The following is a 14,356-nucleotide window of genomic DNA, read 5'->3' as shown; positions in this document are numbered from 1 at the left end:
TTGTGACTGGCTAGTGTGTCAATGGTTCATGAATTATGTGACCATATCAAGTACTGAAGACCACCTGACTTAACAGAATGTCAACAGAAGTTTTTATGCACTTTTTTTTTTTAAAGCTGTCTCTTGCGATAAAAAATGGTCCCACAATTCACATGTTAACAGCTTTTATAGCCTAACTAAAGCCAAGGTCACAAAACCGTTCAGAACTAAGCCCGTCACTTCTGATTCTGCTAAGCTGTGCTTACGACTGTGTCAGTCTCTGAACAAAACAAAAAAGCAGTTCTATAGCACTTTAAAAACTGACAAAATAATTTATTAGATGATGAGCTTGCGTGGGACAGACCCACTTCTTCAGATCTGGAAATAGCTCATATTATACCTAGTGTACCTAGGCCTTCGGTTGCCTACATATTCCGATCTGGATCTGAAGAAGTGGGTCTGCCCCACAACAGCTCATCACCTCATAAATTATTTTGTTAGTCTTTAAAGTGTCACAGGACTGCTTTTTTGTTTTGTGAAGATACAGACTAGCATGGTTACCTCTCTGAGACTAGTCTCTGAACAGTGTGTAATCTTAATACCATTGGGCCTAGTTCTGCTCCCAGATACAGAGAGAAAACGGGAGTTGACTCCAGAGGAGTTGCAGCTTTGCCTCTCAGTAGCTATGTCTACACTAGCACTCTCCTTTCAAAAGGGGAATGCTAATGAGACACTTTGGGATATACTAATGAGGCACTGCAATGAATGTGTAGCACCTCATTAGCATAATGGTGGCCACGGCACTTCAAAAGTGCCGCTTTTGATTGCGTGTGGCTCGTCTACACGGCGTCCTTTTTGAAAGGACCCTGCACACTTTGAAATCCCCTTATCTCCCTTTTGAAAAGGACGCCGTGTCAATGAGCCGCGCACGATTGAAAGTGGCACTTTCAAAGTGCTGCGGCCAATATTATGTTAACGAGGAGCTGCATATTCATTGCAGTGCCTCATTAGCATATCCCAAAGTGTCTCACTAGCATACCCCTTTTGAAAGGGAGGTGCTAGTGTAGACACAGCCAGTGAGTTCAAATGCCGGGATAAAAATGCATGGGAAGGATGTGTCACACTGAACTCTGAATTGTGCTGTTTCTATTGACTTTCAATAGCCATATAAAGACCTGACTGCTTTTCATATTCAGGCAAAACTCCATCTGTAAGCAAAGACTTCAGGCCACTGTAAGATAAAATCTAGAGCACTATCTGTTAGACTCTCTCTACTATTCAGCCTAGCTTTCTTTTTCTACTATACGTACAGCTCCCACATGAATGGATGGGTAACTGCAGGAGATAAATTACATATTTTCTGGCCTAAGTATGCTAGGTATATACTATATAATGTGAAATATATCTTGCTTAAAAATGGTAGAATGTACTCAAATCATTAGCGCCATGGCACAGGATAAAGAGATGACACAGGATGATATTGGGTTTCTGAACTCTAATTTGGAAAGACTTACATATTCTGTTTAGTTTCTAGCATTTGCTGAAAGCCACCAAAGCTGGGTAATACCATCGGGAGCCAGACAAAAAAACAGGCATTGTCAGTACTGAGGGATGAGTTATTGGTATCGGTACAATCTGCTACAATTACTGGTACATTACCTGTTTTGGTAAGGGGATGGGTTACCAGTTGTCGAGTCAGGCTGTTTTCTGATGACCGTAAGAGCAGCACAATGTCAGCTGGCAAAGTATCTCTGTTTTTGGCTAAGAATCCACTTGCATTATAAAGAACCTATTTAAAAAGTACATTTAGAGTTATGCAGCTTTTCTTTGTGTCTCAGAGGCTGCTTATTACTACAGCTTCAGGACTTCTGGAATGTCAGCTTACTTGCAAGTACACTCAGGCTATGTCAGGCTATGTCTATTGACATTGACCATATAGTCGATTTTAAGGCACTTAGCTTGATTTTACAATGTGACTGTCTTCACTGCAAATGACATTAGCTAAATTTTAAGGGGTGCTAAGGTCAACTTTCTCGCATCGACCCTCTGAAGCAGCATAATGCCAAGTTTGAACTTAAAAGGCCAAATTAATGCTATTGTGAAAACAGTATTACTTTAAATCAATTTTACTGCCCTCCAGAGGTGTCCCACAGGTATCCCACAATGCTCCACAGGTGTCCGTTCTGCCCACTTTCACCTCCGCTACTCTCCAAGTATGCAGAAAGTAGGTAACAGGAAGCCCAGGAATTCAAATTAATTTTCTTTCTGACCAGTGTGGACAGCACACCTCGGCTACGTCTACACGTGAAGCCTACATCGAAGTAACCTATTTCGATGTGGCGACATCGAAATAGGCTATTTCGATGAATAACGTCTACATGTCCTCCAGGGCTGGCAACGTCGATGTTGAACATCGACGTTGCGCAGCACCACATCGAAATAGGCGCTGCGAGGGAACGTCTACACGCCACAGTAGCACACATCGAAATAAGGGTGCCAGGCACAGCTGCAGACAGGGTCACAGGGCGGACTCAACAGCCAGCCGCTCCCTTAAAGGGCCCCTCCCAGACACACTTGCACTAAACAGCACAAGATCCACAGAGCCGACAACGAGTTGCAGACCCTGTGCATGCAGCATGAATCCCCCGCTGCAGCAGCAGCAGCCAGAAGCCCTGGGCTAAAGGCTGCTGCCCACGGTGACCATAGAGCCCCGCACGGGCTGGAGAGACAGCGTCTCTCAACCCCCCAGCTGATGGCTGCCATGGAGGACCCCACAATTTCGACGTTGCGGGACGCGGATTGTCTACACGGTCCCTACTTCGACGTTGAACGTCGAAGTAGGGCGCTATTCCGATCCCCTCATGAGGTTAGCGACTTCGACGTCTCACCGGCTAACGTCGAAGTTAACTTCGAAATAGCGCCCGACGCGTACAGCCGCGACGGGTGCTATTTCGAAGTTAGTGCCGCTACTTCGAAGTAGCGTGCACGTGTAGACACAGCCCTCAGGAGCCATCCACTGCATCTAGGCATCCTGACTTCTCAGGGCTCTTCTGATCTGAGTTCTCAGGGTCACAAAAGAGCTTCAGCATGGAGCCACAATGAGATCCTAGATCTCATTTCTGTGTGGGGTGAAGAATCGGCAATGAGCAGACTGCAAGTAGCAAGTGAAATGTGGACAGCTATGAGAAGATTTCACAGGGCATGATCAAGAATGGTTATGCCTGGGATGCTCAGCAATGCCAGCTCAAAGTAAAGGAGCTCAGGCAGAACTATCACAAAGTGAGAGAGGCCGACGGGCAATTTGGGTCATCTCCCAAAATGTGTCACGATGATGAGCAGCTGTATGCCACTCTTGGGAGGGACCCAACCATACTCCCTGAGGCTAACAGGAACTCTTCAGGAGGCTGTTCTCAGGACTCTGGTGGGAGCTGAGAGAGGGAGCAGGAAGCTGATACAGGGAAGGATGCTGACATTCGGCCAGTGCTCGATGAAGCTCATCCTACCAGCTCAGAGCTCTTCATCATCCTCGCCCTCAACCCACTCCCCTCATCGACATCTTACACTCTGGGATCCAGCAATGGTGCAGAGAGCTCTTCTGGTGAGTCTTGTTTTTAGAATGCTACAGGTAGGTTGTAGCTGGGTTGGGGTATAAGCTTACTTCTACAGAGCACATTTTTTAAATTGATACAAGTGGGTGGCGGCTCAGGCACAGTGGATCTATGCCCCTTAGAGCAGCTTGTCAATATTTCTGAGGATGGAGCTCTGATCATTTTTGGAGATCTCCAAAAAGGTCTCAGACAGGTACTCTTTTATTTTTCACATGTGGTTTTTGGGGAGGTCTGATTTATTGTGTCTTCCATGATAGCACACCTTGCCATGCCAGGCAAGCAGTGAGTAACCTGGCATCATGGCACCACACAGCATTCTGGCAAATTTTCCAGCCCTGTGCTCACACAGTATGAGCATTATTTTTCACTCTCTGCTACTCTTCGGAGGCTGATGTTTCTTTTGGAAACCTAGAAACAGCATGGGACGTTTTATTAGAGTTTCTTTGCTCTGTTACATGGCTATTTAAAATTCCCAGGACCGCCCTGCCACACAACCTGCCAGGCGGGCTCTCCCTCTCCCCCTCCCCATGGCTGGCAGGCTATCCTGGCCTTCTCCCTGCCAACCATGCTGCTTTAAAAATTGTTTTCCCTGCTATAAATGGATTCTCCCCTCCACAGGATTTATGAGGAACCACTGAGAAAGTTTTTTTTTCGGGGCTTTACAGTTTACAGGGAACACCTCCCCCAGCCTGCCATGCATCCTGCAGGCTTGAACTCTACCCCTGCCAAGTGGCTGCTGGGCTGTGCCAACCCTGCTCCCAGACACCAGCATGTCCTGTGTGGGCTTTCTCTGCTTCAAGTGGCTCTTCCCCAGCACAAGATTTATGAGTTGCTGCCAAGAAAGTTTTTTTTCCCTTTTGTTACAGTTTAAAGGGAAGAGACGCCCCACCCTAGCTCACCATGCGTCCAGCAGCCTTGAACGCTCCCCCCTGCCACATGGTTCCTGATCTGTGTGGATCCTGCCCCCTGCCATCCTTAAGCCAACAAGATCTTACCGTGTCTGCAATATAACGGTCTGGATAACTAATAGCTTCTGTTGTGTAGAGGTTGATTCATTGTCATCCTTAAGAAGCCAAAAGTGGCCTTGGAAAACAAAAGCTACAATGTTTGTCAAACAGACACCCATTCATTTTATGGGTAAGCACTCTGTGTCACATTTAAAAATTGCATCTAAATTTTGACCTTCACTGTCTTCAACAGGCAGCATCAATGGGAGAGACAAGGTTGCTGAAATGAGGTGGAAGAAAAGATCCAAACAGGACCTCATCTTGCAGCAACTTGAAAAGGCTGATAGGGGAGCAAGCCAAAACTACTGCTGACAGAAGGTGGACCCAGCAGTTGTGCCAAACCATGCTCCAGTGCAGGAACAAGAACTCAGCAGAGCTCCTGACGGCTGTCATGGAGCAAACTGAGATTCCTGAGCTCCATGCTGCAGCTGCAGCATCATGAGGCCTCCACACCCTGTTGCCCAGCCTCCCCTTGATATGACTTGACCCCTGCCTTGTTGGGGTCCCCAAATGTGGGGCGGAGGAAGACAAGGACAGTCTCCATGCCCAGGACCTCTCCACACTTCAAAAGACTCACATTCCATACCTGAGGCCAGGATTCCCTTCTTTTTCCTACCTAATCCTTAACCGTCTCCTGTCTAAATAAAAAGAATGATTTTGGGAAAACCACAGAGTCATTTATTGGTTCACATGAGGTGGGGTGTGGTTGGAGGTGCTCTCATAAAAGTAAAGCTCACATCATTGTGGGGGGAGGGGGTTGGAAGTGGTATCACAATAGCTAAATGCAGCAGATTCATGTGGCTGCCTGCTCAGTCATAAAGCTATTTTTCAAAACTTCCCTGATTGCCGTTGCTTCTGCATGTGCCTTGGTGAATGACCTTCTGTCCAGCTGCGCATAAGCACTGCCCAGGGCATCTGCCTCTGCAATCCAGGATGGCATTAAATTTTCCCCCTTCAGTTCAGAAATGTTGTGGAAAATACAGCAGGCTTCAATCATGATGGCAATGTTGGTTTGGCAAAGGTCCAAACAAGTCAGAAGGCATCTGAATCTGGCTTCTAAATTGCCAAGGCACATTCCACTGCCATTCTCCATTTGCTCAGCCTGTAATTGAAGTGCTCCTTGCTGTGGTCCAGGGTGCCTGTGTATGGTTTCATGAGCCAAGAGAGCAGAGAGTAAGCTGGGTCACCCAGTATCACTAAGGGCATCTCCATGTTGCCAATCCTGATCTTCTGTTCTGGGAAGAAAATCCCATTTTGGAGCTTTCTGTACAGACAGGAATTTCTAAAGATGCACATGTTGTGCACCTTTCCTGACCATCCCATGTAGATGTCAGTGAGAGGACCTTTGTTATCTATGAAAGCCTGCAACAGCATGGAGAAGTACCCTTTGCAGTTTATGTAGTCTGAAACCAGGTGATCCAGGGCCAGGATAGGGATGTACATTCCACCTGTCATCCCACTGCTTTTAGGAAACCCCATCACAGCAAAGCCATTCACTATGCGCTAGACATTTCCCAGAGTCATGGTCTTCTGCATCAGAGGGTCACAGATCGCATTGGTTACCAACATCACCACAGCCCCCACTGTAAATCTGGCCACCACAAATTGATTTCCCACTGACCTGTAGCTGTCAAGTGTTGCAAACTTCACAGAGCAATTGCCACTTGTTTATGAACTATCAAAGCAGGTGTCATTTTGGTATGACAGTGCTTCAGAGTGGGAGACAGTGAATCACAAAGTTCCATGAAAGTTGCCTTGCGCATGTGGAAGTTCTGCAGCCACTGCTGGTCATCCTAGACCTCCAAAACAATGTGGTCCCACCAATATGTGCTGGTTTCAGGTCTCCAGAACCAGTGGTCCACTGCAAGCAATGCACCCAGGGCAGCCAACAGCTCTGTGTTCCTGTCCTTGAATTCTTCAATATCATCACCTGAATCATTTGCTTCCATCTCATCCTCCCACTGGCTTTGTCTAATAAAATACTGCACAACACTTCAGGAAGTGGCCATAACACACTGTGCAACTACTCTAAGCTGTTCAGGATCCATGCTAGCGCTGTGTAGCAGCGTGAGCCAGGGCAGGCTTTTGGAAAATAGCGCAAAAAATGGAATGGTGCAAAATTCCTTGGGCCAGCTGTTTGTTTTCCAATGGTGGGGTGGGGGTGAGGGCACTGCACTCTAGGATGATGATATCAGACACCCACAAGCACTTGCGGTGCATTTTTTCCCATAAGCCACTGGCACAAAAACCTAGAATGCAATGGGGCAACAGGCACTGTGGGTTAGATATCCACAATGCATTGCTGGTGCAGTTGAACTTAGGTAAGCCAATGGAGACATGCTATAACGACTTTCTGGACATTTGTGGGCACTCATCTTCAACTTTATAAAATCTAGTGGTAAAAAGTCAATTTCAATACTTCGACTTTATTTCATAATGTAGGCATAGGTGCAAATGTGGCCTGTAATATGTCACCAGAGATCATAGGTTGGCAGTCATAAGGAGCAGTAATTCAGACCTCCCTTTAGCCACTGTTAATTTTAATTTTTAATATGACAATCAGGAAAGAAAATGTGAAGGTGGTGTTGAAGCACAAGACTTCTCTGAGTTTAGGCGGCTAACATTCAGCCTCATTGAATTCAATAAGGCAACAGATGAGCCAAACTGGACACTAGTGAAACCAGGTCCAGCAAGGCAGCTTGATGCAGCTAACTCTAGTATTTTATACCCTTACATAAACAAGCCCAGTGTCAGAGGCAATTAGCTAGAGAATCGTAAATCACTTTCCAAACAGAAACTGTTATCAGCCAGGAGAAACAGGTACCAGGGAGCTGGAGCCCCAACTCCAAACAGCTCATTAACGCATTCCAAAGAGCTCATCCTCCCTGCCATTCCCAAACAGGTCAAGGAAAGGACAGGCTCTTGTGTGCATGCAGAAGTAAGGGATGTGAAATGGCTCCTATATAAGATGGCTTCTACAGTGGTGACTACATCTCTGCAGGTTCATGAGACATTTATTCTTCACAACAGACAGATATTCACATTAGACTTAACATCTCTTCTTAGGCTACGTCTAAATTAGCCTGGAAGATTGACCCACTCACAGTCAGTCTTCCAGGGTTTGATTTCATGCATCTAGTGGGAATGTGCAAAATTGACCTCTCAGGGGTCAGAGTCAACCACTCTACTCCTCACAAGAAGTAAGGGAGGTTGACGGGAGAAACTCCACTGTCGACCTTGCTAAGTATGGACAGCCAAGTAAGCCGAGTTTAGATAGGTTGATTCTAGCTATGCAATTGCTATAGCTAGAATTGTGTATCTGTGGTCGATTTACTTTGCTTGGCGTAGCCTTAGAGATCTATGTATCCACAGCTGCGAAAATTTTCAAAAGCATAAGGGTCAGTTTGGTGCCCAGTTCTCACTGAAAAAAAAAATCAATGAGAATTTTGCACCTAACTAAAAGTTGTCTCTGAGAATCTCCCCCAACTCTGATACTTTCTCTTACCTTTCCTGCATAATGGTAAATCCCAAAGGTTAGGTCTACTCTTTTGGGTCTCCAAAAGTATTTTGACTTCAAGTTATCTTCAAATTTTTCTGTAAGCAGATACAGTTTGTCTTATTGGAGTAGTTGTACAAAACCAGCAATGAGTCCACTTGAATCATACCTCATGTAAGGAAACTAAACTGTCTTTTCATGTAAATGCATAATGACTGACATTATTTTAAAGAGAAGGCGAATGGACCATCAGGATGTTTGTACGCTTAAAAAACTGAACAAGGATTCCGCAGTTCTTGCGTGTATTATTGGCTCTGCTGCAGACTTCTTGTGTGACCTCAGACAAATCACGTAATGCCTCTTTAATTTACTTCCCCATTTGTAAAATGAGGTTAACAATATTTTCTGTCTTTCTAGGTATGTTGCAAGGACACATTCATTGTTGGTTTTAGAGGCACTCAGTGATGGGGGTAGCAGGATAGATAAAGAGCTCCCATTACAGCTGCTATTGTTAGGCTATAAAACCACCACACTGCAGTATTTTTGGCTGATTTGTTTTCAGATGGTCTGAGGTCACCCATAACCCTGATCCTGGTCTTTACATATATGGGTCATGTGACTGAAGTAATAGCTTGTCTACATTGACATTATTTCAGTAGAAGTTTTTCTGCAGACATTCTGATTCGAAAATAAAAGTGTCTGCACACTGAGCTGCACTGAAATGCTAAAGGTGTAAATTACAACCAGTTCAGGGATTTTGGTTCCAGTTGGCATGCAGACAAGCCCTGGCACAGTGTTTGTTTTGTCTGAACACGAGACAAGCTCTGTGCCTTTGTGCCAGATTCAGAGCCACCCAGAGATGGGTCAGATAAAAGCCCTCTTTAACCATAAGAGGTATTTGCAATCTGATTCTAGGTCTGCACCAAAATTAGCCCTTGTCTCCAAAAACTTGGTTCTGAACAGTCCTGAATGGTGAAGAGTTTGAAATCTGGACCAATATCTTGTGGCTCAGGTCCAGCTCACTGCTTTTGGTGAGAAGAAATATTTATTTCAGAGTGGGATTCAGTTCTCCTGTCCCTGAAATGCATGTGGGAAGCTGGAACATATGTACATTGAAAACATAGCTAAGAAGCATAAAAATACACTCTAAACAGAACTTTAAAACTCAAGGCTCTCAAGCCCCCCTTAAATATAACATACACCTACCTACAAGTGTCTGGTCAGTCGCCCGTGGGAATCTACTCTCCTCATCAAGGAGAGACAATAAACCCATTGGTTTCTGGAGGAACATATCTAAGAGAGGCCTGTTGTCTTCGTACTCTATAACTCTTGCATCAACACCTTCATATAGGTATTCATTCTGCAATGGGGACAATATGCATGGTTCACCAACAAACACAGAGCAGTTTCAGAATATGATTCACAAACTGACAGCTGAAGAGAGTCAAAATTACGTACAATAAATAATATCCAATGGGCGAATGATCAGTGTTTTGTAAGAATGTTACTTTGAATGTTGTACCTCAGGGCAATGATTTATGTTTCAATCTTGCCTTCACATACTGCCTCATGCTGTGTGTTTTGTAAAATCATTTGCTTCCCACGGACACACAAGAACAAAGTTAAACAGCTCAAGCTACTGCATTTGAGTAGGCAACATAGAGACTTTAGTGTTCTTCCATTGTCCACTTCACTGGTCTGAATTGTAATAAAATTGTTCTGAAGTCACTGGGGGCTTTTATTATTCACACCTGTTGCCAGTACAGGGACCAAGATTTGCAAAAATGACTCGAAATTCTGAATGCCTGTTTTGGGGGCCCAAGATGAGCTATCTTAAAAGGACCTGGTATGGGGAAGGCTGGAGCTCAACACTTTGTGAAAATCAAAATCCTACAAGATGTCTCAAACTGGACCCTATAATTACTTTTGAAAATCTACACCAGTTACTTAAGGTGGTAAATCAAAAAGTCTAGGTTTTACACTCAGGATGCAGACATCTCAGGCTTCCCAAGATGATGAGAAAACCCACTAAGTAAACTCTGCTAATGTACCATTTGTAGAGGGTTTTTTTTTTGTTTTTAAAGATTTTTTTAATCTAATCAGGGAAAAGTAGACAGACTTTTCTTTAACTATTTTGTAGTTTGTTCCCTAAAACCACAAATCTAATTACTTTTGGCTCTTCATGCTGACTCTTCCACAACACATTGCCTGAACGTGCCTGATAGTTCCATTTTTTGCTATAATTTTAACCAATTTGCCTGTCATTGAAGTTAGGTACAATGGCCTGTAATTGCCAAGCTCACATCTGAAATCTTTTTAAAAAATAGTCATTACATTAGCTATCGTCAGTCTTCTAGTACAGAGGGTGACTTAGACAATAGGCTATACACCAGCTAGTAATTCTGCAATTTCATATTAGAGTTGCTTCACAGCTGTTGGGTGAATACCACCTGGTCTTGATGACTTATGGTTGCTTAACATATCAATCTGTTCCAACTCAGTCTGGGACAGTTCCCCAGAATGTCACCTAAAAAGAATGTCTCAGGTGTAAGAATCTGCTCCACGTTCTCTGCAGTGAAGACAGATACAAGGAATTCAGAGCTTTTCTGCAACAGTCCTGTTTTCTGTAAGTGTGCTCCTGTAGCACTTCAATTATCCAGTGGCCTACCTGATTGGTTGGCAGTCTTCGTGCTTCTGATGTACTAAGGAAAATTTTTGCTATTAGTTTTTGTGGTTTTGCCAGCGTGGCCAGACACCTCCTTCATTTGGTCAGCATCAACTCTCCTCCTGCTGGAGGTTGGGGCCTGGAGTAAATTATGCCAGTTCTGAAGGTTTTCAAAGCTTTTGTCTAGTGTTTTTTTCGTTGTTTACAAAGTTGGCCTCATTTAAGGTTCAACTACTTCTCTTAAGCAAAAACCCAAACTCACAACACCAAAGAAATATATTTCCCTGCCCCTTCTTGGGGTATCTCTACATGGTGCCCTAACCTCGAAACAGGCTATTTCAGTGTGTGGCACTGCCTAAACGGCACCACATGCCAAAGTAAAGCTCTATTTCAAGGCATCCCCTTACTCCTCACGACTAGAACATGGCCTTCCACCCTGCTGTCTCTCATCCTTCTGCAGCTTATTTCCCATCCCTCTTTTCTCTTTCTCACTGGAAGAAGGGCTTTAAAAGGTCACTGGCAGTCATTAATTGGACTCAGATACTGCTAAGTAACCTGAGGTAACCTCTTTTCAGTTTAGGGAAAAAGGTTTTCAACATTTTGGGCTGATATACTTCTTCCACCACTGTCCTACATCCACATTTATATGATTCCTTGGTTTAGTGACTCCTCTCCTTTAGCTGTGTGTGGGCTTGTACCACCCCCTTCCTAGAATCCAAGAGGGTCACTCTTATAGATTAACTGCTTTTCATGCCCGTTTTTGGCCCGTCTAATTTTACTTGTACATTTGATTTGCCAGAGCTTATGCTCCTTTCTATTTTCTTCAGTTAATTTATAAAGGATTTTTTTTTCAGTTCTTGCTACCCTCTCATACTTGATTGTTTAGCCAGAGTGGCATATTTCGGTCTTCTTCCTGTATTATTTTTTAATTTGGAGTTGGCATATAGTTTGAGTCTCTGTGATGGCGTTTTTAAGTAGTTTCCATGCAGCTTGCAAGCATTTCACTCTTATGACTGTCCCTTTTAATTTCCATGTTACTGGCTTCCTCTTTTTTATATAGTTTCCCTTTTTAAAGTTAAACACCAGTGTGGTCGCTTTCCTTAGATTTTTATTCCCATTAATGAATGGTTCAGTTATATTCACCTCTCAGACTAGATCCCCTATGCTATTGGTGACTAAATCAAGAAATTGCCCCTCCCCTTGTGGCTTCCCAGATGAGCTACTTCAAGACAAAGTCAATAATGGTGTCTAGGAATTTTATCCCGGCATCCCATCCTGAGGTGATGTACCAAATTTTGACCAAATGGGGATAGTTAAAATCCCTCATTATTATTTGGTTTTCTGGTTTGCTGCCTCTCTAATGTGTCTGAGAATATAAACAGTCACTGTCATCATTCTGGCAAGGGGATAGGCAGTGTATTCCTACTGCTTTACTGTTATTGTTCAGTCATGGAATTTCTGTCCATAGAGATTCTATGGTGAAGTTTGAGCCATTTAAAATTTGTACTACATTTGACCCTACACTTTCTTTTACATATAGTGACATCCTGCTCCACCAGCATGACTGCCTCCATCATTCCTATATATTTTGTACTCTGGTATTTCTGTGTCCCACTACATTCAAGCTGAAGCTGTTATTAATAAGGATGCTTTTATTACCAACAGTCTACACTTTAATAAATAAATCAGAATAATCTACTTCCAAGCATTATGATAGTTGGAAAAGGAGTAATTGTTTCTATGACACTGGTGCATTCTCAGACAAACATTCCTGGGTGATATCTCCAATTACTGGTTTTCTTAAAAACTCTAATACTCCTGAAAGGAGACTGCTTAACAACACTGGAAACTTAAACCTTATTTAAGAGTAAAAAAAGACTTCCAAATAACTATACAGTAGCTAGGCCTCGTCTACACGGGCACCTTCTGTCAACAGAGCAGAACAGTATTTTGTCGACAGAGTGACCACGTAGCCAGTTCTGTCAACAGAGAGGGCTTCCCGTTGCCAGGTAGCCCTGTTTGCAGAGCTGCCATTCTGCTATTCTGTCACCAGAGGGCAGTGCAGCCTGGCAGTTCTCTGCCGACTGAGGTTCTGTCAAGATTTCCCTGTCGACAGAGGCTCTGTAGACATAGCCTAGTCGAACAGTAGTGAAAGCATGCCTATATTGCTTTCATATACCTCCGTCCTGATGTGGAAGGACCACATATGCAGTTAAGCCTCAGTGATCATTCACTCTTCATCTTCTCTATTAAGACCGCCAAATGGAATGTCGAGAAATGCCAATGGTTTTTGAGATGGTAAAATCTGTCTACTACAACATGGAACAAGTCAGCTAAATCCTCTGTTATTGTAGGCCAGTGAAGTATGGCAGGAAGCAAAAAACTTCCAGTCACTACTGAGCTCGGTTAGATTTAAAATCAGTGACCTAATACTGAAGAATACATATTATCAGTTTCTTGTACGATGTTGCTCCCTCCACCACGTTATTATGAAATATGAGACAGGCGCAAAAACCCAACCTGACAAGTATTAGAAAGACATAATTAAAGAGATTTTATTTGCATTAATTTCTAACATGCCATAAACAAAGAACTGAGTCAGCTACATGAGGCTGAAATCCCCAGTGGTATTTCATGGCATCTGAATTTCCTAAAATAGTTTCCATGCCTCGAGAAGACATCACAAGACAGTATTCACATAGATAGGATGCCACAAGAAATGGCTGAACTATATTGGAGAATGTGGGCTCTTATTTTATGTTGTGCCCATCGTGATCATAGTACCCTGTTAGGAACATTATCCCTGATGAGACCGAGGCATAAATGGTGGCAGAGCCTTGTGACTCACCCACAACTATTTCAGATTTGAGGACAATTTATACTGTCAAATCAGTGGCTCTGCTATGGGCACCCACATGGCCCCACAGTATGCCAACATTTTTATGGCTGACCCGGAAAAAAGCTTCTTCAGCTCTCGTCCCCTAGCACCCCTCCTCTACTTGAGCTACACTGATGGCATCTTCATCATCTGGATCCACTGTGGTACCAACAGTTTCCACCCCACCATCAACCTTACCCTAGACCACTCCACACAAGAGATCCACTTCCTGGACACTACTGTGCAAATAAGGGATGGTTACATAAATACCACCCTAAACCGGAAACTCACGGACTGCTATGCTTACCTACACACCTCCAGCTTCCATCTAGAGCACACTACACAACCCACTGCAAACAGCCAGGCACGAAGGTACAACCACATTTGCTCCAATCCCTCAGACAGAGACAAACACCTACAAGACTTTCACCAAGCTTTCCTGAAACTACAACACCCACCTAAGGAAGTGAAGAAACAGACTGACAGAGCCAGATGTGTACTCAGAAGCCACCTGCTACAGGACAGGCCCAGCCAGGAAAACAGGAGAACACCACTGGCCATCCCATACAGCCCCTAGCTAAAGCTTCTCCAGTGCATCATCAGTGATCTACAACCCATCTTGGACAATGATCCTTCACTCTCACAGACCTTGGGAGGCAGGCCTGTCCTCACCTACAGACAGCCTGCCCACCTTTAACAAATTCTCACCAGCACCTATAGACC

At 44.0% G+C, this 14,356-nt stretch overlaps 1 protein-coding gene across 1 annotated transcript in view; it reads right to left on the bottom strand.

Moving 5' to 3' along the window:
- The window catches only part of MYO3A (myosin IIIA), a 175,920-nt gene that overhangs the window by 55,228 nt on the left and 106,336 nt on the right, over nt 1-14,356 (bottom strand). Inside the window, exons 20-22 of the mRNA XM_074986283.1 lie at nt 9,297-9,450; nt 8,100-8,188; nt 1,639-1,768 (exon numbers count right to left, since the gene is read on the bottom strand). Coding sequence (XP_074842384.1) covers nt 1,639-1,768; nt 8,100-8,188; nt 9,297-9,450 — 373 coding nt within the window. The remainder of the gene's footprint in view (nt 1-1,638; nt 1,769-8,099; nt 8,189-9,296; nt 9,451-14,356) is intronic.

Source organism: Carettochelys insculpta, chromosome 2 (assembly GCF_033958435.1).
Source record: "Carettochelys insculpta isolate YL-2023 chromosome 2, ASM3395843v1, whole genome shotgun sequence".
Classification (NCBI taxonomy): domain Eukaryota; kingdom Metazoa; phylum Chordata; order Testudines; family Carettochelyidae; genus Carettochelys; species Carettochelys insculpta.
The sequence above is the reverse complement of the archived record's forward strand: the minus strand, read 5'-3'. Positions and strand labels throughout refer to the sequence as shown.